At 38.4% G+C, this 25542-nt stretch overlaps 1 protein-coding gene across 2 annotated transcripts in view; it reads left to right on the plus strand.

Moving 5' to 3' along the window:
* The window catches only part of LOC109001495 (callose synthase 2), a 34773-nt gene that overhangs the window by 7992 nt on the left and 1239 nt on the right, over positions 1-25542 (plus strand). Inside the window, exons 14-40 of one of the 2 annotated variants that reach the window (XM_018978801.2) lie at positions 186-308; positions 393-510; positions 2131-2465; positions 2668-2720; positions 2810-2870; positions 4145-4226; positions 4301-4350; positions 14928-15014; positions 15739-15876; positions 15989-16080; positions 16261-16345; positions 16784-16944; positions 17047-17170; positions 17270-17367; positions 17454-17580; positions 17971-18122; positions 20697-20809; positions 20891-21007; positions 21118-21186; positions 21275-21464; positions 21548-21707; positions 22303-22422; positions 22949-23067; positions 23182-23265; positions 24178-24290; positions 24380-24609; positions 24700-25497. In XM_018978801.2, coding sequence (XP_018834346.1) covers positions 186-308; positions 393-510; positions 2131-2465; positions 2668-2720; positions 2810-2870; positions 4145-4226; positions 4301-4350; positions 14928-15014; positions 15739-15876; positions 15989-16080; positions 16261-16345; positions 16784-16944; positions 17047-17170; positions 17270-17367; positions 17454-17580; positions 17971-18122; positions 20697-20809; positions 20891-21007; positions 21118-21186; positions 21275-21464; positions 21548-21707; positions 22303-22422; positions 22949-23067; positions 23182-23265; positions 24178-24290; positions 24380-24609; positions 24700-25497 — 3999 coding nt within the window. Of the gene's footprint in view, positions 1-185; positions 309-392; positions 511-2130; positions 2466-2667; positions 2721-2809; positions 2871-4144; positions 4227-4300; positions 4351-14927; positions 15015-15738; positions 15877-15988; positions 16081-16260; positions 16346-16783; positions 16945-17046; positions 17171-17269; positions 17368-17453; positions 17581-17970; positions 18123-20696; positions 20810-20890; positions 21008-21117; positions 21187-21274; positions 21465-21547; positions 21708-22302; positions 22423-22948; positions 23068-23181; positions 23266-24177; positions 24291-24379; positions 24610-24699; positions 25498-25542 lie in introns of those variants that run through there. The other variant, XM_035685500.1, reaches the window with a different exon arrangement.

Raw genomic sequence — 25542 nt, forward strand, 5'->3', positions numbered from 1 at the left:
CACTTTAACCATCTCTGGTGTAAAATCTGTTCCCTTGCTGTAGATGAACTAATACCCTATCCTTGAAGTTGGAAAAGCAGAGTTTTGTACAACTACATTTCGTTTGTAAAACAAACTTCTGATTTATTACAATATAAACTTAACACTCCTAATCTTGTCAAACTGTGGAAATTCTTAATATTCAGGATGATAAACCTTATACTGGGGATCGATGGATTGGGAAAACCAATTTTGTCGAAATACGCTCATTTTGGCATATCTTTAGAAGTTTTGATAGAATGTGGAGCTTTTATATTTTGTGTTTACAGGTAACCTCCCTACTTTTGCTATTATTGTGTTCCTCTATCTTAAGCCCATATATGAACAATCTTCTAATATTCTGTCCAATTTAGTCAATGATCATCATTGCTTCAAATGGGTCTGGAAAATTAAGTTCCATGTTTGAGGGTGATGTTTTCAAGAAGGTGTTGAGTGTCTTCATAACTGCTGCAGTATTGAAGCTTGCACAAGGTAGATAAAACCTGCTGAACTGATTATGTTGGTTCACTATTTCTAGTCTATTGGCAGTTGTGAAAGTTGCAGTTTTTTTTTTCATACGTACTTATAATCATTCTCTGTTTTTCAACTTTATAGATGATGGCTACATGATTTTATTTGCAAAATTCCAACTTTATTTCACATTTTTGCTGGAAATTAGATGCTTTTGGAAAACAAGCCCCAACTGCTCTACTTAATTTTAACTTAACATGTTTCACTGGAATTGCATTAGGATCATGACAAGCTAGGGTTGTGAACCAATTTGATTTACAATGCTTGAATGATGATCTGTGATTTTTGGATTCTTTGGGCTGAAAATTGGTATGCCAGACACTCAAGGACACAACACCCATGTCCAACAATACTATCAAAGCTATAAAGAAATGTCACCTGCATTTTATGCTGAAAAATATGAGGATTTTTTTTTTTTTTTTCTGACAAGGAATTCCAGATCCTTCAAACACAACATGACATGTTAAACCCTGGACTCGTGTAACTTGCCCGCGTCTCATCGGTGGAACCCGCATCTCATTGGCTTTCCACCGATGAGATGTGGCCCTTAGAAATTGTTTGCACCCAAGGATTTGAGATAACCCTAAGAAGCATACCCTGAAGACCAAGGTCCTTATCACTTGAGCGAACCCTTTAGGGTTGAGAAGTATGAGGGTGTGAAACATCATCATTTTATATCTTGTTTCACAATCTGTAGCTTTTTAGCATGAAAACAAACGCTTAAATTAATACCTTACATACTCATGCACATAGAGCCATCTCCACATGGTCAGGCTTTTGGGATTTACTACTTATCAAAAAATAATTTTGGGAATGACCAAGTCCGACACCCCTTCCTAATTTTGAATGAGATGATCCTTGCCTGTGTCCAAGCCAATAAGCTAATCCAATTCATCTCGAACAGAAGATGTATAGGAATTATTAGATTTTCATATGTATACTGTAGAAAATTATTTTGGAGTTACTTATATATGAAAAAAACTACTTGGTTGTTTTAATGAAGCATGTACAAAAAAATAATTTGTTTTAGATCGTTATCTCTCCACCTATTCCATGACTGAGGTATAATGACGTAAAAAATATTCTGCTGAAATGCAGCATTAGTGGATCTACCAAAGGATGTAACATGTGGCAAAAGCTAGTAATGGAACCAATGGTGAAGAAGTCAAAATGGTATAAAAAAGATATCAAAATATATAAGCTTATTAGGACCAAAAGGAAGTAGTGAATCAATAAACCTAAATCTTGAGGTAGTAACATTCAATAGGGGAATGAGCTGAAGCCTGAAGAAAAATTAAATGTAGTCGATTGTTGCACAGCATTGGCTTTATTTTATTTAAAATCTTCCTGATCATTTTCCAGATACATGTCTTGGTTTTTCTGTTCTTATTGGCCTAGTTTGTTTCAGTTTTGCAAAAGCTCATTTAGGCATTTCATTATGAGTCAGTGATGTGGAGAGCCTTACAGTATCTTCCACATACAGCTTCAATTATTACTATCACAGTTTTCATTAAAACTTATTTTTGCACTTAATTCTTACTACTTTTATTTTGTTTCAATTTTTTTTCGAGAATATCGCAGCTGTCCTTGATATAATCCTGAGCTGGCAAGCAAGGCAGAGCATGTCGATATATGTCAGGTTAAGATATATTTTGAAGGCTGTTTCTGCTGCAACATGGGTCGTAGTTTTACCTGTAACTTATGCCTATAGTTGGAAGAACCCTCCTGGGTTTGCACAGACCATCAAGGGTTGGTTTGGAAATAGCCCAAGTTCACCTTCTTTGTTCATTTTGGCCGTCCTCATTTACTTATCTCCAAACATGCTTGCAATAGTGTTGTTTCTGTTCCCTTTCATTCGCCGGTTTCTTGAAAGATCAAACCATAAGATTGTGATGCTTTTGATGTGGTGGTCGCAGGTATGCAGATATATGTTTTTGGACTTTTCCATTGATACTTGTGATTGTTTCTGACAATGTGTTACTTTTTTACATGCCCAAGGATATCTTACTTGAAACTGATTTTTAGCTAATTACTTGATTATTATTATTCTGTAAAGTATCTCTCAAAAATTATATTTTTCTTTCTCTCTTTTCTTTAAAGTCTTTTGCTATATTGTAGCCTCGGCTCTATGTTGGAAGGGCAATGCAAGAGAGCTCAATTTCTCTTATCAAGTAAGACAACAAACTTGGATTATCAGGTCAGCATGGATTAGATGAGATTAACCAATGCCTCTATTATCTTCTAATTGCTCTAATCTTAGGTACACTATATTTTGGGTTCTCCTGATTATATCAAAATTGGCATTCAGTTACTACATAGAGGTATTTCACTTATCCTTAGTATTACAGTACCGTTATCCAATGATATGAGGAATGGGAGAAAAGCTACTACCATGACTTTATATTCATCTAGATACTTGCATAACACTATTTGAAACTTTAAGAAGTACAGGGGAATTCTTAGTAACATGAAACAATAACTTTTACGTTGGATAAGCTAAATAGCTGACAATTGGAGTGTGATGGAGAACTATTGAGCGCTCTTATCAGATGATATACTTGTGGAGTGGGAGAAGAGTTATGCCATTGACAAGTATTGTGTGTAACATACCACTTATTGTGTGGCTCATTACATTCATTAGAAATGTCAAATACCAGTACTTTTTTATGTAAACTGATGTGGCGGGCTTTCACACCAACGGTATGTTTAGTGTATTCATGGGAGAAATAGTGTTACTGAGTTATCCTATTTACAAGCCTGGTGTGTATAACATCACTTATTGTGGAACCCATTATATTCATAAAATTTTTCAAAACACCAATACTTTTTTATGTAAGCTTATGCATTAGGCTTCTACATCAGCGGTGTGTTTAGTATGTGTACATAAATAGATTTGCAAATAGATTTATTCATGAAAGAAATAACGTTACCATATATAATGACATGTCAAAGTATTTCAGTAACATATGTTTTCAAAACTATGCAACAGCCTAGAGTGAACAAAAGGTAGTCAAACTATTTCAGCAACATCTGTTTCAAAACTATTAGAGTGAACAAAAGCTATTGAGTATTTTAAGATAACAAGTTGCTAATGAACATGCTTGTCATACAAATGGATTTTTCCAGTGTCCATAGGTGATTGAACACGTATAATACAGAACTCTGAACATTTGACGGTATTGATATGATTTACTGCAAGACTTCCAGTGGTCAAATAATTCAAATATAGTGATTCAATGTTGGATCTATGATGCAGAATATGTTTTGATTAATATTGCTTTTACTCCCTCTGTGAAGTCAGAAAATAACCAACTCTCTCAAGATAAGTCATACAATAATCTAACTTCTACCTGAGAGATAAAAGTTTAGTTTATCTAGTAAAATAACATTACTATCTAACAGATATAAAATTAGTGCATTCACATACCTCTGATCTCAAGAACACTTTTTACTCAATTCAATGACTTATGTAATGAAAATTGTCAATATATTCATTCTGTACATTGTGGTCTAGTTATGGAACGTTGAAAAACCTTATCTAAGACTTCTGGTGTCAAGTAATGGGTAAATCCAGCCAAAATATTCATCTTTGCAGATTAAGCCTCTTGTTGATCCAACCAAACATATCATGCAATATCCTGTAAGAAAATTTCAGTGGCATGAATTCTTCCCTCAAGGTACTAATAGCTGGATGAATGTTTAATATTACATTGTGGAAATGGATTGTGATGTCATCAGTTGTTGTTTGCAGCCAAGAACAACATCGGCGTTGTGATGTCACTTTGGGCTCCTATAATTATTGTATGTTTTTGTTTTTTCCAGTGCCATATCCGTCCCATTAACTGTTTCACTCTGTTCATTGTATGCTAAATTTCTATTTTTTTTTTTTTTTTTATACATAATCAAGAAATTTTATTCATAGAAGTAGGCAAAACCCAACTACACAGGGAATATACATGAGAATAACCTAATTAGAGTTTACAATCGAAAGTAGAACATCATGGACATTTAGCCCATTATAGACAATAGACCCTGCCCATGAGAACAAAGTTTTAAAAATAAAAAAGAAACCTTTAAGCTCATCCATTGTTCTATCACAATCTTCGAAGTTTCTATCAGTTCTCTCCCGCCAAATGCACCAACACATACATATAGGAACCACTCTCCAGATCGTTGCCACTTGTGAGTTGCCTCGGAGGCCTCTCTAGCTTGCAAGGAAATCCACTAGTCTAAGAGGTATGACCCATAACAATCCAATTCTCGTGAAAAAATCATCCCATATGGTCTTGGCCACCCCGCAGTGTAAGAACAAATGATTTTCCATTTCACCATTCTTCTTACACATACAACACCAGTCCAACACCATTGCCCGACGTTTCCTTAAATTATCTATGGTGAGGATCTTTTCCAGAGATGTTGTCCATACGAAAAAAACTGCTTTTGAAGGAGCTTTCGTATATCATATTCTCTTCCATGGGAACATGGTCATTCCAGGACTCTTTAGAACTTGATAAAACGATCTGACCGTGAATTTTCCTCTCTTGGAGGGGCTCCAGCTCATCTTATCTATGTTACCCTCTGTCATGCTTATAAAATACAATATCTCATAGAACTCTGTGATAGTCTCCATCTCCCAGTCTTGGGCACTGCCCTAAGGAATTCTACATTTCATTGAGGAGAGCCACTAGAAAGGACCAAGAGGTCGAATACCGCTGCATCATTTTCTCATGTGATCTCAAAAATGGCAGGGAAGGTGTCTTGGAGCCTATGTTCACCCCACCATTTGTCATACCAAAATCTAACACGAGAGCCGTCATCCACCATAATATATTCATGTATTCAAAAGATCTCTCAATGTCTCCTAAACTATTTCCACAAACCCACCCCATATGTGCCAGTGCCACATACCTCATTCGAGCACCATCCTCTCCAAGCCTCCCCAAACTGTGAATCTATAACGAACTTCCATAAAGCCCCCCCTTTCGTTTTGGTACCTCCACAACCATTTACCCAACAAGGCTTGGGTGAATTTCATCAAGTTATGTATCTCCAAACCACCCTCAGAAATTGGGGTACATACAAGTGAAATTTGAACTCTTCCCTCCTCAAGAAGTCCCGTTGTAGCTTCTCTATACGGTTGGCAACCTTTGTGGGGAGTGGGAGCAAGGATAGAAAATAAGTGGATAAGTTAGAAAAAGTGCTTTTAATTAGAGTGAGCCTACCACATTTAGACAAATACAACCTCTTCCAAGAAGCCAATCTGCACTCCACCTTTTCAACCACGCCATTCCAAAGCCTCTCTGATTTAAAGGGAGCACTCAATAGTAAGCCAAGATACTTCAAAGGTAAAGAGGATACCTTATATCCCAATAGAGAGGCTAAATTCTCCTCATTGGGGATAGCTCCCATCGGCACTAATTCAGACTTTGAGAGATTAAGGGGAGGTTTGGACAGTGAGTTGAGATGAGATGAGATGAGATGAGATAAGATGAAAGGTTAAAGTTGAATAAAATATTATTAGAATATTTTTTTTTATTTGAAAAAGTTAAATTATTTATTATATTTTGTGTGAGAGTTTGGAAAAATTGTAATGACTAGATGAAATGAGTTGAGATGTTCTCTTAATCCAAACAAGGCCCAACTCTCAAGCCTAAGACAACTTCAAAGCTAAGAAGTAGAGCCCTCAAAGATTGGATATGCCTGACATTTGCTCCATAGAAGATAAAAGAATCGTCAGCAAAAAGCAGGTGAGAAATATCCATGGAACCATAAACTCCATTCCCTACCGGAAAACCATAGAGAAAGCCGCATTCCACAAGATCCACAATCATCTTACTAAGAGTTTCCATGACAAATAAAAAAGTAAAGGAGAGAGAGGATCTCCTTGTCTCAAACCACCGGAGGAGTCAAAGAAACCCACCGGAGAGTCATTCACCAAAGTAGAGAATCGAACTGTAAAGATGCAAAACTCTACCCATTTTTGTCATTTCTCCCCAAAGCCACATCTTGCAAGTAAATAAATTAGGAACTTTCAATGACGTGATCATAGGTTTTCTCCATGTCTAATTTGCAAAGTAACCCGGGTTCTCTAGGTTTGAGTCGTCCATCCAAAACTTTATTTGCAATTAAGATTGAATCTAGGATTTGTCTGCCTTTGACATAGGCGTTTTGTGGCTTCGAAATTACCTTTTCCATCACCGTACTCAATCGATTAGCTAACACTTTAGAAAGGATCTTGTAGGATGATAGTCTCTAATGTCCATAGACCCCATCTTTTTAGGAAAGTAGCATTAAGGCTTTTTTCAAAGCTGGCATTAGTATGAAAACCTTGAAAGACCCGCATAAGTAGAGCTGAACAAATGAGCTGTGCACCGGACCCGACCTGATTCTATTTAACCGTTTCGAAATGCAAAACGGGTGGAGAATTCCGCTTCCGCTTTTTCCGTATAAAAACGGTTTGGTATTGGTCATTACTCGTTGCCCGAACTTTCAACCGGCCAAAAAGTAAGGCCATTTGCCTTCTCTCTTAATCTTTGACATACAAGTTTAAAACCTCTGAGGTGCATGTGGGCCCCGCACGTCCAAAAAGCATGTGTCATTATAATTTAATACCCCTTATCCCAACTGGCCCAAAAACAAGAATTTATAATTTATTGTAAAATGAAATACGTGCTCCCTTATGTTACCTTATACTTGTCTGGCAGTATATATCTCCCCAAGGTTTCAATTGTTCTCACAAATAAAATAAGATGAGATGAATTTAGTTGAGATTAAAATTAAAAGTGAAATAAAATATTGTTAGAATATATTTTTTTAATATTATTTTTGTTTTAAAATTTGAAAAAAATGAATAATTTATTTTATTATATGTGAAAATTTGAGAAAATTGTAATGATTAGATGATATGAGAATAGATGAGCTGAGAGGAATTGTGAAAATAAACGAGGCCTTAGTATGTCTTCAACCACTCTTCTTATTTTTCTTCTTATTATTACTTTTTTTAATCTGATAACTAACTTTTAAGTGATTTCTTAATCTTTATATTGATTTTGTTTCTTGTATTCAAATTTTTTGTATAGAATGGTAATCAAATTTTTTTAGATTATTACCACACCACATACACCCAAAAAAAAAAAAAAAAAATGGTCGGGTCGGAATACCCGTTTTCCGTTTTCAGGTCGGCTAACCAGTTAATTGGCCAAGCGACCAAACGGAATTCTACAATGTCAGGTCGGGCCGTGTGAACAATCCTATGCATAAGGTCGCCCTTGATCACTTCCCAACAAGCTTGGAAGAAACTCATGGTAAAACCGTTAGGGCCTGGAGCCTTGTCACTAGCCATGCCATGGACTACTTTACCTACTTCATCCTCCTCAAAAGGCCTCTCTAGCCACCCTGCGCACTAATGATCTAATGCTGAAAAAGTCAAATCATCCACTTTCGGTTGCCAAGTGTGTTGTTCAGATAGGAGATGTTGATAATACTACGCAATGTGATTCTTGATGACTAATTGATCCAAGGGCACTGCACCATCTACCATCAACATGTCAATAGTTTTATTTCTCCTATGAGAATTAGCCCCCCCTATGGAAGAACTCCATGCACTTATCTCCCTCCTTGAGCCATAGCGCTCTTGATCTTTGTCGCCAAGAGATCTCCTCCAGCAATGTTACCCTTTCAAGTTCAGTGGCTACCTAGCTCTTGCGGGTTCTCATATTCAGAGAGAGTTCTTGCCTCCTCCTCTTCCTCCAGCCCTTGTAGCTTCTCCAGAAGAGAGCACCTCTGTTGCATCACATTGCCAAAATCTTGTTCATTCTATTGCTTCAGATCCTATTTGAGCGCTTTCAACTTTCTTGCCATAATGAAGGTCGGAGAGCCTTGGAAATTGTAAGAAGACCACTATTGTCTGTCTACAAAATTGTCAGATTTAAGCCACATATTTTCAAATTTAAAATACCTTTTATTCCCTTGAATGCCTCAGCTGTCTAGGATGATGTGGAAGTGATCAGAGCATAACTTGGATAATCTCTTTTGAGTTACGTCTGGATAATGTAACTCCTAATTAGAAGTTAAGAAAAACCTATCAATCCTCGACCAAGATGAAAATTCTCGATTGTTGGACCAAGTAAACGTACCTCTAGTTAATGGAATATCCATAAGCTCTTGTTTCGAAATGAAATCAGAAAACACCCTCATGGCAGAAGTGATGTGGGACACACTTGACTTTCACTCGGGCAGCGAGTTACATTGAAGTCACCCCCAATGCAGCTTGGTAACTCCCACCGACTAAGAAGTCCCGCTATTTCTTCCCACAAGGACCTTCTCTCCAAATCAACATTAGGGCCATAAATTCCAGTGAATGTCCTTTGGAAACCGTCTTCTACATTCATAAAAGAGCAAGCCATAGTGAACTCACCCACACATTCCTCCACCCTTTCCACCACCCTTTTATCAAACATAATTAGAACACTACCGGATGTGCCTTTCGATGGCAAGTATGACCACCATATATGTTAACCTCTTCATAAACTCCGAACTAATTCCCTTCAGATGAATTCCAATTTGGTCTCCTGTAAACAAAATATATCACCCTTCCATTGATGAAGTAAGTTTATGACTTGGAGCGTTTATTATACTCATTCAGCTCCCTTATATTCCATGATATTATTTTTAGCTTTATAAAGCAACTATCTTGGCCCTCCCCTTGAAACACCCTCGGTTAGAGCTCTTCTCCCCACCTTCCTTTCATGGGCCACGTTTGCTTGAGTTATCTTTCTCTTTTTTTAGCCGCGTTAAGGTATGGATCATATTTGGATTGTGCATATCCAGCCTCAATAGCTGTGAGTAATGCCATAAATTCATCTTCAAAACCCTCACATCACATGTAATCCCTACATAATGTTTAATCCTCCCCCACTAAATCCCCCCTCCCAGATTCATCAGACAGCTCTTTTTCTGCTCCTGTGACTTTTTCTGGCTTCGGAATAGTGACCTGCATGACGTGGTGGTCAGTTGTCGACATTGAAGTCACCGATGCAACTTTCTATGGCATCCCACAGTGTTCAAGACCTCCCAGCAACAAATCCATCCCCTTGTCTACAGGCATCTCGGAATGGAGTACGGTTTCCGATGTCAGGACGTCACGATCGCTGCAGCGATGGCGGGGGACGACCAAGAAACCTTCGGCTCACAAGTCTATGCCACCCTAGAGCACGGTGGCCCTCTCAATGGCTCGCAGTGTCGTGTCGACAGCCCCATTGGTGTAAACTCCTTAGTCACAATTGTTGCCAGCACAGGTTCTCCGTCATAGATATTGCCAGAAACTTGCCTAGACGTTGCCGGAGCAACAAACCATGGTCTGTAATGCCCTGGTCCTGGATGGGTCGGAGAGTTCATTCTTGTCACTTAAAATCATATCTCACCATATAGATATAAGCCCCAAATTCTCAATTACACATAGATCTCAATGTTTTAAACCAACTATTCTAAAATAATTAACTAAAAACACTATAAAGTCTTAATATAAATGTCAACCTCTCAACGTACCACGTCATTAGAACATGAAAAATTTACTGAATAACATTCTCCAATAACCATGGCCTCCTTTTGTGCTTAATCCACTATACTTAAATAATCTTGCCCATGCTCCCTAATCTTGATCCTCAACTGTAACATTCAAATCATCTGAAAAATATTATGGAGATAAGGGGTGAGTTATTAACAATTTAGTAAGCAGTGACATATACTAGTATGTAAACATGAGTATTTACAGAGTTCAAAATGCAGAAAAAAAATATTTTTACTTTCAGAATGCAGAAATCAAAACATGTTATAAAAAATATTAGAGTGAAAGTTCAGAAATATTCTTATTCAAAAGTATCATTTGGCATAGCATAACTGAGCATCATCATCATCATCATCATCATCATCATATCAGAGCATCATATCAGAACAGAGGCCATGTTTAACCCCCGTGGTAAGATTTTGCATCTGCGGATAGTCAAGTAGATCATAAATCACTTCGTCACCAAATGATGTGCATTCAAACAGAAGCCACTACTATAACTCGTGGCAAGGCCGTATACCACTATTATCACCCGTGACAGGGCTGTATATCACTATTATCACCCGTGACAAGGACGTATACCACTACTATTATCCGTGGCAGAGTCGTATACCACTACTATTACGTGTGGCAGGACCTTATACTACTATTATTACTCGTAGTTGAGCCGTATACCACTATTATCACCTATGGCGGGACCTTGATGGAATAGAACCGAAACATAATTATATACAGAATTAGAAAGTCATGCCAAAAGTTTTTTAGATGCCACATCATATCAAAATAGAGTATTAGATAGACTCATATCATTTTCACATAATCAAAAACAAATTCAGAGCATCTTCACTTAATCATGCAAAAATTTTTAGATTTAATATTCGCTCATTTTGCACAGTTTAGAAACAAAATGCCAAAATAAGCTTATGTCTACACCAGTCATGACAAAAATACTTTTCTCTTATACGGATTCCATGAGTGATGCTGATAAAATGACCAAAGTTGTTTTCAAGTTTTCTTTTCATAACAAAACATGCATATTTTTTATAGAATCAATCTCAGTCAATTCGTTTTATGCAAAGTCTAGCACCCTGCTTGAACTTTTTTAACTTCTCTTAATTTTCTCACAACAGTGTCATGGAGTATCAAACATCACCTATAAAATAGTCACGCAACTTCCGTAAATTTCCAATTGAACATGTACTTCGTAATTAAAATCAGAGATATTAAAAATATATATTTCCTAATGTCTAAAATCCTTGAAACCCTAAAATATTGTCACTCTATAAATAATTGATTCCCATGTAATTTCTCCAAACAATTACCGATTAAATCCTAATATCATATTAACCCCATAATTTGACCTTCAAATATTTTCCATTCAAACCCGTGTCCTTTGACCCCCGAAAAATATCCATATTAAATTCATATATTCACCTGTGGCCTATAAACATGTGAAGCTTCATAGAAACCAAAAGGTGCAGTGATGGTGCAACCAATGGATGAATGTGCGACTCCTACCCTTTGTGTGTCCAGCACGTGATCTTCAAATATTGTGTCAGCCCTGAAATCAAAATAGAGAGTGGACTACGTGAAAGGAAGGTGAGGTGTTGTGAGAGAGGAGAAAATAAGAGAGAGAGAGAGAGAGAGGGGGGGCCATACTGACATGCGTAACCAAGGGGGTGGAGATTGTTCGTGGTGGTGCAACCTTGGGCAGAGGAGCTGAGCATGGCGTTGGTGGTGGTCGAGTGGTCACAGGTGGTTTCCTCCCGGTTTGGCTTTCTAGCCAACAACGTGGGGTGGCATTCAGAGAGGTTGAGCGTGGGAGGGAGGATCACAGTGGCTGAGTGGGGCGTTGATCTTCACTTGTGGTACACAACAGTTTCAACATCTTTCAATTTGGGGTGCAGCCGTGCATGGTGGAGGGCTAAGCAAGAAAACTTTGCTATGTTTTTCTTTCTTAAAAACAGAGGCTTCCGTGTTGTGGGTGTAGGAATGCCGTGGGTGTGGAAGACGTGTGGCGGTGAAGGTTTTCTTTCGGTGGTTTTCTGCTTGGCTTGGTCGTGGTCCTCACTCTGTGCACCGGTGGTCTAGTGCAGCGGACTAGCTACGATGCTCGTTGGTTCCCAATCGTGTGGTTTTGGGCGGCGCGTGGTTGCAGTGCAAAGATGTCTCTGTGAAGCAACCATGCGTGGCTGTGCAAGGAGGTGTTGGGAGGCTGTGAAACTCAGAAAATAGAGACGTTTGCGTTGGGTGAAAAGAGAAATAAAAACGTGGGAGAGAAAGCGATAGGGAGGAGCAACCGTCGGGTGGGTGTGGGGTGATAGGCAGTTGAACAAAATATGTTGTGCAAGGAAAATCAAGGGAGGAAGAACGTGAGAAGATGAGTTGCGGCTTGTTGTGTGATCACTACATTAGGTAGGGAAAATCTTCTGTGGGGTTATGCGTGAAAATGTGCCTTTGCGTGTATATTTATAGGTAGTTGAAGACCCTGATGAAAGAGGAAATTCTGTGTGCATGCTTTTTACGTGGGATTGAAAATCACAATTGGGCTTAAGCCTTGGGCCACCTGCACGGGTTTTTGGTCCTTGGGGCTTCCTATAAATTTAGCCATTAATACCATCTCAACGATAATTTACTAAACCTTAATGGGTCTTAAAATAATTTTTTTTTAATCTCGGGCCTAATTAAAATCCCAGCTAACTCAAAAATTATAGCTCACAGGCTTATACAAAATCGTCCAATAAATCTCAAATAAGGTTTCTGAAATATTAGCCAATTAAACATAATTTATGCTCTAAAATTCCATTTACCACCAAAATAAATTTTGGGCCTGTGATCTGGTGCTAGGCCTAGGTGTTACATTGTTGGTGTTGTACCAGCATTGCTGTTGGGCTGGGATTGGACATAGAGCCCTTTTAAAAAACAGGCTCACGTTTTAGCCTCCATTTCATTATGGTTGGGCTAGTTAAACACGTCCAGCCCAGACCCACCTTCTTTTTACCATTAAGGCCTCGTTTAATTACACAAACGAGCTGAAATGAGAAATATATGAATAGTAGTGAAATAGTTTGAGTTAAGATTTTTATGGAGTTTTGAGAAATGAGAGAAAAACAAAACTTGAATAAAAAATTATAAAGTTAAAAGATGGTTAAATATAATTTTTGTTTTGAGATTTGAAAAAGTTAAATTGTTTTGGGTCATGCTAGCAGGCCGCCTAGCGTTTACCGCTGGGCGTACCGCTAGTTATAAATTTTTTATTCTTTTTGTTTTTATTTTATTTTAAGTATTTTTTAGCATTCTTAATCATTAAGAAAAAAATAAAAAAGAACACAATTTCATTAATAGTCACTTCCTTAATCATTAAATAAAAAATTTAAAAAAAATGCATGAGCGATAAGTTTGAGGGGCTCCACTAGCATTTTCCAATTGTTTTTTGTGTTTTGTTTGAAAGTTTGGGAAAATTATAATGATTAGGTAATGATTAGATGAAAAAGTTCAAAATTTGAAAATTTAAAATTGAAAAATATTTGTGTTTGAATGGTGTTTGGATATTGAGATGAGATGGTTTGAAAGTGAAATCAGATCTAATTCTTTTTCCTTTATAGGGTCTAAAGGATTTAGGCCCATTCCAGACCAACCCATTTCTGACAACCTTTAGAGATACCCGTATGTTGTAGGCCTTGGCCAAGACCCAAGCTCATATCCAATTTACTTATGAGTTCTTCTATTGTCTTTTTTAGTAGAAGAAGATAGTTTGTGAATAGTGTATTTGAATTGTTTTTTATTTTTTATTTGAAAGTTAGAAAAAGTTATAATGATTAGCTTGAAAATTTTGTATTTAAATTATAATTGAGAATAAGATGAGATGAGATGAAATGAGATTAGATGATAATTTTGTATCTCATCTAAGGCCCCAAACCTGCCAGCTAATTCATCTTTCAAACAAAAAAGGGACCTCAACTCTACACTTTCTGCTGCGCCAGCATAGTACAGACCTCCACCTCCTGTTTCTGGTATAGTGCCTCAACCAACCTTCTCTGCAGCAGTGGTGCTCTCTGCATGTCCCTTTTTGTCCTTTTCTTTTAGCTGTAGCAACGAGAGATGACCCATACCACCCACCCGTTTCCCTGCACCACCCATTGCAGCCTCTGCATAAGACTGAACCTGCTTCCCCATCTCCTTCCCCTTATCTGTCGTTCTGTCCAGTTTTGGAGCCAACACTAGTGTCTTGTTTGCCAGGATAGGCATGGACAGAACGTGCTTCATCTTCATGGAGAGGCTCTTCCACCCCCTTCATTCCATGCCTGCCGGGATCGCTAGAAGACCACGCCTCCCACTGCCACCATAGTCTGTAACTTCTAAAAATCGTCCAAAATCGTTAGAACGCCTGTGAGCATAGAGTGCCTTGGCACCATCGCGACACGTCTTGCAAAACTCTTTTTTTCCCTCCGAGAATGAGCATTCTTCCACTGTATTTGCAAGCCAATCAGTGCTGGCAAAGCTGAGGACCAACTCGTTAGTAAACTTTCTATTTTTCTCAGTGAGACGAAGATAGTGTCACCCCTCCAATGATAAAACAAAAAATTTTGTCTCTATTAATAAATGTTTAATCAAGCCCATTGCCACTGCTGAATAACTCAAAAAATAGCTACAAAAAATTATTTCCAGCAATGGTCACTGGAACAGATCACCCATCGTGACAGTGAAGGAGAAAAAGTGTACAGAGAGAAAACATGAAAAGGAAGGAAAAAGTGTAACTTCAACAAATATATTCAGATTTGGTAAATTTCTAATTGAAGCAGCTTTTTCTCAGGTCTACTTTATGGATACTCAGATTTGGTATGCTATCTTCTCCACAATTTTTGGCGGTATCAATGGTGCATTTCTTCGTCTTGGAGAGGTTGGTGGGGCTCCTTTCTTTAGTTCCCATTTATCTTGGTAGACTACACCCTCAAATGGCTTGATGAGAATATGGTTTCAAGGATAATATGAGCATTACACAGTTCACACAGCACCTATCACCACTGATAGGATTTAATCTGTATATTTTGTTCAGCAGTAAAAACTGAATTTATGTTGGAGCGACATAAATTGATAGAAAGATATGTATCAACAAGCTATCATATGGAAAACAGCTTAGATGTAGCTGTATCACTCATAGTAGTTGGTGCTTAAAGTGAGGGTGCATCATAGAGGGTGTAAAATTAAACTTATTGTGGTGTCTTGTGAGGGTGTGCAATCCTAATATGATCCAAGGCATGTAGAAAACTACATTTTTCTATGTACATTTGTCAAACCTTCTACTCTTGTATTTCTCATGATCTTCTGCCTTTAGAGTAGATTGGAATGGTCTATTGCTTGAATAATGTCACTGTTACATTGTTGGCATGAATGCATGGGTAAGATACTCCTTTTTCTGCGAGGCAATACCATGATAAACACGTATATAGTTGCATGAATTCCATACATATACATATAAGTTGCTGGTTGATTCCAATCTTCTGTAGGACCCTGACAATACCAGATAAGCTCTTATACATGACTACTCCATTCCCATATGTTAATAGCACATAGAATCTCTTTATCCTTAGCATTGAATACCAAACCTAATGTTTTACTTTCAGATTCGAACGTTAGAAATGCTGAGGTCTCGATTCCAATCACTGCCGGGTGCTTTCAATGCCCGCTTAGTTCCAGTGGAAAGGAATGGGGAAACCAAGAAGAAGGGACTGAAGGACACTTCCTCTCACAAATTCGATGAGGTTTTTCTGTTTTACACTATTGACAGCAACAATCGATAATGACTGATTAAATTAATTCAGCAACTGTCTCTTTTGATTCCTAGAAGGATAGTTCTTGTGTTTGTTATTTCAGATCCCAACTAATAACGAGGAGGAAGCCAAGTTTGCTCAGTTGTGGAACAAAATAATCAGTAGTTTTAGAGAGGAGGATCTGATTACTAACTGGTAAAATGAAACTCCGCATTAGGATATGTTCTTGATTCTGGGATGAACCTTACGTATTGCCTTTTCTTTTAATTTCTTTTCTGACTTGGGAGTTACAATTTAACATTTATAAATTTTGAATGTTCTTTCCTTTTTCTTAAACCATCTGTCTTATGATGCTTAAATTTGTAAAATTTGCAGGGAAATGGACCTGTTGCTTGTTCCTTATTGCGCAGACCGTGATCTGGATCTTATCCAATGGCCTCCATTTTTACTTGCTAGCAAGGTTTATCTACTCCTGAGTTAAATTACATCCATTATTGATCAGGTGTAAGTGGGGAGTAAGGGGGAGAATTATAAAATCCAAATGCACAACAGGATAAGGACATGGATAAAAGGGAGCATTGCTCAACCACTCTGATAAAAATTCAAAGTTAGATACAAAATGACTTGACTGGAAGAACTACATCTCCACATCCCATATAAATACTAGGAATATCAATAGGCATGTACATTCGACAAAAACAAACACATTTAGGCAAGACTCACTCAAAATAATTTCAAACCTAATTTAAGATGAGATGCATCGATAAAGAACAAATTTAGACTTCCAAGGTTCAAGTGAATGATCTTCTTAAAAATCACCTCCCCAAGTAAATATGGCACTGCATTAATTAGCGTTAATAAAACCTGTAAATGAATTAAACCGGTGCTTCTGCTGTAGATTCCAGTAGCTTTGCATATGGCTGAAGACAGCAATGGAAAAGACCGTGAGTTGAAAAAGAGGTTGAAAGATGATAATTACATGCACTGTGCTGTTCGTGAGTGCTATGCTTCCTTTAAAATTATGATCAACTTTTTGGTTCTAGGAGAACGGGAAAAAATGTGAGTTTCTGCTATCTGATATATATCTAATTAAAAGAGCAAAAAGACAATAATTATCTATCCTGATGCATTTATTTATTGCTTTTTGGTTTGTTGCGTCAGGGTTATAAATGAAATTTTCTCCAAAGTTGACTCTTATATACAAAAGGACACTGCGATAACGGAACTGAATATGAGCGCTCTACCTAGCCTTTATGATCAATTTGTTAAGCTTATCGAGTATTTGGTAATTGCTTTTTCAGATCAGCTTCAATTTTTTATTTTATTTTTTTCTGTTGAATCAAGGTTGGTAACAAATCGTAACTGAATTTAGAATCCTTAACAGTTATTGAATAAAGAGGAGGACAAGGATGAGGTCGTAATTGTCTTGCTCAACATGCTTGAGATTGTGACCAGAGATATAATGGAGGATGAGGTTCCTAGGTATATTACTTGGGTGCAACTGTCTCCTTAAGTATTATACTATTGTGCTAATACCATTAATATTCATTTGTTATTGTCTCATGTAGTTTGGTAGAGTCAATTCATGATGGCCTCTATGGAAAAGAAGGGGGAATGAAACCCTTCACTGAACGATATAAGTTTTTTGGTGAACTTAAATTTCCTGTACCAGAAACGGAAGCTTGGAAGGAAAAAGTAAGTTTCAGTTTTAGTGGTACAAGCGCAACGCAGCATGTAAAAGTTACTATGAATAGTCTACCAAGAATATCAATTACATTTGTAAAAGAAAGGACCCAGTCCCTTACATTATACCACTGGTCAGACTATTGGATTGGTAAGAGAGGGAGGGTGGGGAGGCTATACTTAAATATTCTTTTCTCACAATAACTAGGTAGAAAGTTTTATATGTTTAATTATATATAATAAACAGCACAAAAAGTAATCCTACTCTGTTTCTCTTGTTTGCGAATTCAGTGCTTATGAAACTAAATAATTTTATACAATAGGAATTTCCTTCTATCAGCCTTGGCACCCCTTTTGAGTTCCTGGTTCTGTTTCTGCATAACTGCATTATTTTCTATACAGATTAAAAGGCTTCATCTACTGCTTACCGTAAAGGAGTCTGCTATGGATGTGCCATCCAACTTGGAAGCTAGAAGGCGTATTTCTTTCTTCTCCAATTCATTGTTTATGGACATGCCTACTGCACCCAAAGTCCGAAATATGCTTTCCTTCTCGTAAGCTCTCCAAGCATTTGCCGTATCTTCACTGAAGATTTTCATTTTTCCTTGCATGTATGAGTTGCTGCATATGTTGAAGCCCTACAACATTATCTAGATTCTATACCCTCTTGTGTTGGTGGATACTGATTGGTATTTTACTTTATGTCAAGACCAGAGTTCTGGTTTCACATTTTCTCAGTGTGTAAAATACATGATGCCAAAGTTGTCTATCTTTGTAGGTAGATAATCCTTTTAAAATAAATTTTTTTTTTGTAAGTAAAAATATTATATATATCAATAGAAGTAACCAAGTACACTGGACGTATACAAGAAGACACCAAGCTCATACTAGGAGCTCCTAAAGACCCAAAAAGCCTGTGAAAAACTACCCAAAATACACCAAGCCCGAATTGGAATTAAACACACCTATCCAACCCCAACCTCTTGTTTCCCGTAAGACTAATACTCCAGCCGAAACTCCCTCTACGAGTACGTCTTCATGATGCCCTCCCTATAGTCTTCCCTCGACTTGAGCTACCACCCCTAGCTTCATAGTCGATTGCTCAAGAAAGACGCTTTAACACCTTGCTTTTCTGAAAACTTGATTTTGTTTCAAGCGAGTGGCTCGCCTCAATCATAGTAAGTAGTGCTTTAAATTGGTCTTCACATCCTCCATGTGAGAGCCCTACGATATGCCGAATCTCGTTAACCTTATCCAGAACTCAATCCGATAGTGAACCCGCTATATTGTTTATCGGAGGTAGAGAAACCAGGAGAACAACATTATCTCCAAATACAGTACCCAACTGCACTCTCGACCCTAGACATTCCTACTCACAAAGCACCAACGACAGACCCATAATTTCCTCCTTGTCGTATCCTGCATTCAAATCCCGAACCTCCTCAATAGCTATATGGTTGCTGTCCATTGTTGTTGTCACCGTTAAAAGTTCCTCCTCTCCATCGATGAGGACATTGCTTGTATGTACTCCACCCCCCGACGATCCTTTCTATGCCACTTTGTTAGACCCTACTAGTACCTCAGGAAGCATAGAACAGGTAGGAGAAGCACTACCTTCTGTTACCCCATTTTCATCTTCTAAAAAAGGTTTGTCAATTTCTTCCAAAGTACTCAACACCCTAGAAAGACCCTCATCTTTAATTGAAAGTGAACCCTGGAAAAAAGTACCAACCCCATTAGCAACTAGTGACTGAGGGCAGTCAGACAACAAGCTATCGATTACCTGAATGACATCGGCGTGAACAGTGATGCTAGGGTCCAACGACCCTATCTGTGACGGTATCGAAATGCCCTTTGCCGACGCACTTGAGGCTTTCAAACCCGTAGGATCTACCCCGTCCGTTTTCGACCCACCACCCAAAATCACGACTAGGTCCAGCCCCTTATCCACTTTAATCATGAGATCACTCACATACTCCATAACTCCCTTCAATTGAGCTTTAACAGCCCACTAGACCCCCTCCACTTCTCCCAATGTCACTTGATAGCCTTTGTCTCCTACAAGTGTCTTGCCCTTTCCTTCTGCCACAGAGCTATTCTCGGCTAGACTACCCGCCAATGACCTCAACATCGAAGTGTACAAGGCACCTTTGACCGAGGAAGGCCTTCCCACTGTCTCCATCAACAAACTCCCCTCTGTTTGCATGCTTCAGAATAGTGGCTTTGGACCCAATAACGCTTCGAATGGACTGCAGAAAACCTTTCCATCCAATGCCATTTGCGCCTTCTGGAATCACCAACAAACCTTTCCTCCTTCCATTCCGGAATTCTGAAAGTTGCAGAAAGTTGCCCCTTGTGTTAATATGATATTGAATGATGAGAACTCCATTACCCATCCTTAGCTCCCTGAAGAATCCTTCATGACAGTTGAGTTCTAAACAATCCTCTATCCCCTTAGCCACCCACGAAGCTGCCGTCCCACCTAGACACATGAACTTAGCCATCCTTTTACTACGTTCAGAGATGCGAAAGCTATTTCCTCTCTCTTTTGTAAAAACGAAAGTTTTTTATTCCACCTCTCACCTTCCATCTGAGACGAATCCATGTCGCACGTCATCATCGTCTGATCCCAAGCCACAAGATTATCTCCCAGGATAATCTCGCTTCGTCATCTCAAGGATTATACGAAAAATATAAAGCATATCAGAAACACCAGATCTGCATCGACGAAAATGCAGATCTAAATCCCAGTCGTTGGAGGGGGACCAACGTTGAAGGGCCCTCAAAGGAGTCGCCGAAGCCTGTCGGTCTTGTCTATGGCGGTGGCAGTGGCAAAGGCACAGGTTGTCGCCTCCAAGAAAGACAGAGAAAATCTTGCAAAAATCCAGGTCGCTGGAGCCAAAACCTACGCTGGACGGCCCTCAGCGAAGTCACCGGGGCCCGTCGGCCTTGTCTATGCCGGTGGTGAGGTGTCACTCGCCGCCGGTTTAGGATGGGTGAAGGGTGGCGGCTGGTCTTCTCTCGTCTCTCTCCATAGGGTTGTCTCTCTCCACTTAAAATAGATCTTAATTGCAACATATCTTATCTGACATATTTGCTGCTGCTTTTTTTTTTCTGGTGGGGGATAGCGTCCTCACTCCCTACAATACAGAGGATGTCCTTTTCTCCATAGAAGACCTAGAGAAGCTCAATGAAGAAGACGGAGTTTCCATACTTTTTTATTTGCAAAAGATCTTTCCAGGTTCCTCTTCTTCCTCACCTCCTTTTGAATAACTTATTGATTGTCTAACATGCTCTTTCATAACATGGCGACTTACTACAGATGAATGGAAAAACTTTCAAGAACGAGTGAAGTGTATTGATGAAGAAGAAGTGAGAGAAAAACATGAAGAACTCCGTTTGTGGGCATCATATAGAGGCCAGACATTGACCAGGACTGGTATTATCTCTCTTTCTTTCTCTCAGAATTGAATAAGCACTATTTTCCCTTTATCTAATGATAAGTTATGAGTATTCTTTGCATATAATTGTGCTACTCTCGAAAATAAGTACGAGGCATGATGTATTACCGTAAAGCTTTGGAACTTCAGGCTTTTCTGGATATGGCTAAGGATGAAGGTGATTAGCTTGGGTGTAAAATTCTCATTTGATCATCTGTTGCACAGTGTAACACTTATTTTTGTAATTGCTGATTGCTTTTGTTCAGATCTAATGAAAGGCTACAGGGCGGCTGAATTAGATAGTGAAGAACACTCAAAGAGTGAAAGGTCATTATGGGCACAATGTCAAGCGATAGCTGATATGAAGTTCACATATGTGGTATCATGCCAACAGTATGGCATTGACAAACGGTCTGGTCATTCTCATGCTAAAGACATTCTGAAGCTTATGACAAAGTATGTTTCCCACATTCTATTCATGTCACGTTATTGCTTCTCTAAGTACCTATTAGTTATGTTTCCTAGTTTGCTTGTCTCAGGTATCCTTCTCTTCGGGTAGCTTACATTGATGAAGTAGAAGAAACTGGCAAAGATAACTCCAAAAAAACAGTTCAAAAGGTCTATTATTCAGCTCTCGTAAAGGCTGCTTTACCAACTAAGTCAATTGATTCTTCTGAGCCTGTTCAAAACTTGGACCAGGTATGAGTCTTAGATTATTCTTGAAAGTGGATTACACAGTGATGCAAGAAAGTAAATATAGCTTTCCTATCGTGAGAAGTGATACATAAAGATGGCCTTCGTGATCTGGTGCCAAGAGAAAATAATAATGGGGGCTGATTAACCCCAACGGGTTGGCCCAAGTGGTGAAGGCCTTGGTCTTGGGGAATCACTCCCTTCAAGGTCCAAGGTTCAATACCTCATGGGTGCAAACAATCCTTTGGGGCCAAACCCCGTAATGAAAAGCCAGTGATTTAACCAGTTCCGTGTAGGGAAACTTCTGAGGGTGCGGTGCACGGGACCAGGGTTTACTCTGCAGGAGTGGGTCCTAAGGGCCCTGCCTTGGAGAGGTTCCCCGACATAATAATAATAATAATAATAATAATAATGGGGGCTGATTGAAATGACAGATACTCTTTTCCGTCTTCAACTTTGCACTTCTGACTTCCGAGAGTCAAAATGATTTTAGGATTGTTTATTGGAATCCAATCATAAGAATTGTATGCCCAGTGATATCATGCAGATTTTTTAACTCAGACTAGAGCTTCACAAGTGATTGTTTGGATGTCTATCACAGATTATATATCGGATAAAGCTTCCTGGGCCAGCAATATTGGGTGAGGGGAAGCCAGAAAATCAAAATCATGCCATTATTTTCACACGTGGGGAAGGCTTGCAAACTATAGATATGAATCAGGTATCATGGCAAACATATGGTGTTTGTATGTGTGTGCACACGCATACAAACCTACAAATTATTGAAACTTGGTCTCTTATACAACATTTAATATAGGTCATGCTTGGGAACCAAACATTTCTCAAAAGTTTCTCCAGATTTTCCTACTTTCAACCCAAACATCTTCACACCAAAACAATCTCAATAATCGTAACATCTTACCCTGATTTTTGTAACATGCAAAATTTTCACAAAACTAAAGATATCGATTTCTCTTCATAAATGAAGAGAGAACTTTCAAGAGAAAGAAGAAAAGAAGTACGAGCCCAGGGGTGTCAATCTTACTCCTAAGAGTAGTATTCTTAATGGGCCCCACCACCTTTTCCAATCCCTATAAAAACATCTCAGAAAATTTTTCTCAAACCAAGCATGTTTTTAATGGGTCCCTCCACTTTTATCAAACACCATAAAACCCATCTTTAAATGTTTTCTAAAAAAATTCAGAAAATCTTACATTCAAACATCCCCTAAGTAAAGTGTTCAACAGGAGAACTATTTGGAAGAAGCCTTCAAGATGAGGAACTTGCTGGAAGAATTTCTTAAAAAACATGATGGCGTGAGATTTCCAACAATCCTTGGACTTCGAGAGCATATATTCACTGGCAGGTACTTTTGTTGCCTTGCTAATCTTTAAACTGGATTTTGGTTGTAGTGCTCTTTGTAACTAGGACTGCATGTGTGTTGACTGGCTCCTCATAATTTTTTTGTCAATTTGTGCAGTGTTTCATCGCTGGGATGGTTTATGTCTAATCAGGAGAATGGCTTTGTAACTCTTGGGCAGCGCCTATTAGCTGACCCTCTGAAGTAAGGTTTCTCTCTCTAGATGTGTGTGCACACATGCATGCATGTATGCCTCTGCTTTGTTTGACAATATTTTTACATATATAGTTCCAAGAAAATTAAGTTTATTTCAACTGGCTTAGCTAGTAAAGTCTCGTCATTGTACTGAATGCCTAGCTCACAATCTGCCTATTAAGTTCCATTTTTTTTTTGCAGTGGAATAAGGTTCCAGAAATGCTGGTTTTGTATGTGGGTTGAGCTGATTTTTCTTATCCATTATCTTTACTGTCAAGTTATTATTGGTTGGTCTGAACTGCAAACTGGGTCACCAAGTGCAGTCGAGAAATTTTCTAATAACATATTTTGTGATGGAATCAAACAATGAGAATGCTACAATATTTTCATCAAATAAATATTCAGGAAAAATATTCAGTTCACCACAAAAATCGAATCTTCTGAATTTGGCATTTCCTTTTTTCCTTTTATTTAGATTGTGGAAATTATGCAAGAGTCAGGACAACCAAAATTTTCTTGTTTATTTATTATCTGGTCAAATTTCAAAAGTTTGAGTTCATCAGTCTCTGTTCAGATGTCCTAATAAAGTATTGATACTACCAGATTTTCGGAGTTTAAACTGTTTTCCGATAATCATAGTTAAAACTCTCAGTAGTGTTGGTGTTGCATGTTTCTGACCAAGTTTTACCCTCATTTATATATTCTTTTGATCAATAAACAAATGTTTATTGATCAAAAGAGTAGACAAGAGCCCAAGTATAACCTAAGTGTGCTAGTTTAGTGATACAAGAAATTCACAAGTGTACATGTTTTTTATTACAATCTTTTTCCAACTTCATGTCTTGTGATTATTTATATATCTTGTGATTATTAATGCTCATGTTTGATGCGTGAATCCATAATTTTCTTCTGGTCATTCAGAGTTCGGTTCCACTATGGTCACCCAGATGTGTTTGATAGACTGTTCCACCTTACTAGAGGGGGTGTCAGCAAAGCTTCCAAAGTCATCAATTTAAGCGAGGACATATTTGCAGGCATTTTCTGTCTGGAAAACTGTTTCATACTAAATGAGTATGTGATTCTGGCTCAACTATTTATCTTTCCATCTATCCATGTTCTGTAGGTTTTAATTCTACACTACGCGAAGGAAATGTTACTCATCATGAATATATACAAGTTGGCAAAGGGAGGGATGTTGGCCTTCAACAGATCTCAATGTTCGAGGCAAAGATAGCTAATGGGAATGGTGAGCAGACATTAAGTCGTGACATATATAGGCTTGGGCACCGATTTGATTTCTTCCGAATGTTGTCATGCTATTTCACCACTATTGGTTTCTATTTCAGCACGTTGGTATGTATAAGAAATAAGATGCTTGCCTACATTTGTGCTAGATGATACCATAGAATTATGTAAAACTCACTCTGTTTCTGGTTTTGACAGCTGACAGTGTTCACAGTCTATGTCTTTCTCTACGGCCGCCTTTATCTTGCTCTCAGTGGACTCGAAGAGGAGCTGAGCACTGCAACAGCTATTCAAGACATCAAGCCTCTTCAAGTAGCTCTTGCTTCTCAGTCTTTTGTGCAAATTGGATTTCTGTTGGCCCTGCCTATGATGATTGAAATCGGTTTGGAGAGGGGCTTCCGGCGTGCATTAACTGATTTCATAATAATGCAATTACAGTTAGCTTCTGTATTCTTCACATTTTCTTTGGGAACAAAAACCCACTATTATGGAAGGACATTGCTTCACGGGGGTGCACAATACAGAGCTACAGGTCGTGGTTTTGTTGTGGTCCATGCTAAGTTTGCCGAGAACTATAGGCTCTACTCTCGCAGCCATTTTGTCAAGGGGATTGAACTGATGATTCTACTTCTTGTGTACCAAATGTTTGGTCTTTCATATAGTGGTTCAGTTGCATATGTCTTGATCATTATATCGATATGGTTCATGGTGGGAACATGGCTTTTTGCCCCTTTCCTCTTCAATCCATCAGGATTTGAGTGGCAAAAGATTGTTGATGACTTGGCAGATTGGAATAAATGGATAAGCAACCATGGAGGGATAGGTGTACCTCAAGATAAAAGTTGGGAATCTTGGTGGGAAAAGGAACAAGAGCATCTCCGTTGTTCTGGGAAGCGGGGTATCATTGCTGAGATATTGTTATCCTTGCGCTTTTTCCTCTATCAATATGGGCTCGTATATCATTTGAAAATCATTAAGAATACCAGAAGTTTCCTGGTATATGCTGCATTTTTCATTAACATGAAATGCATGTGAATCTTA

The sequence above is a fragment of the Juglans regia genome, chromosome 14 (assembly GCF_001411555.2).
Source record: "Juglans regia cultivar Chandler chromosome 14, Walnut 2.0, whole genome shotgun sequence".
Lineage (NCBI taxonomy): Eukaryota > Viridiplantae > Streptophyta > Magnoliopsida > Fagales > Juglandaceae > Juglans > Juglans regia.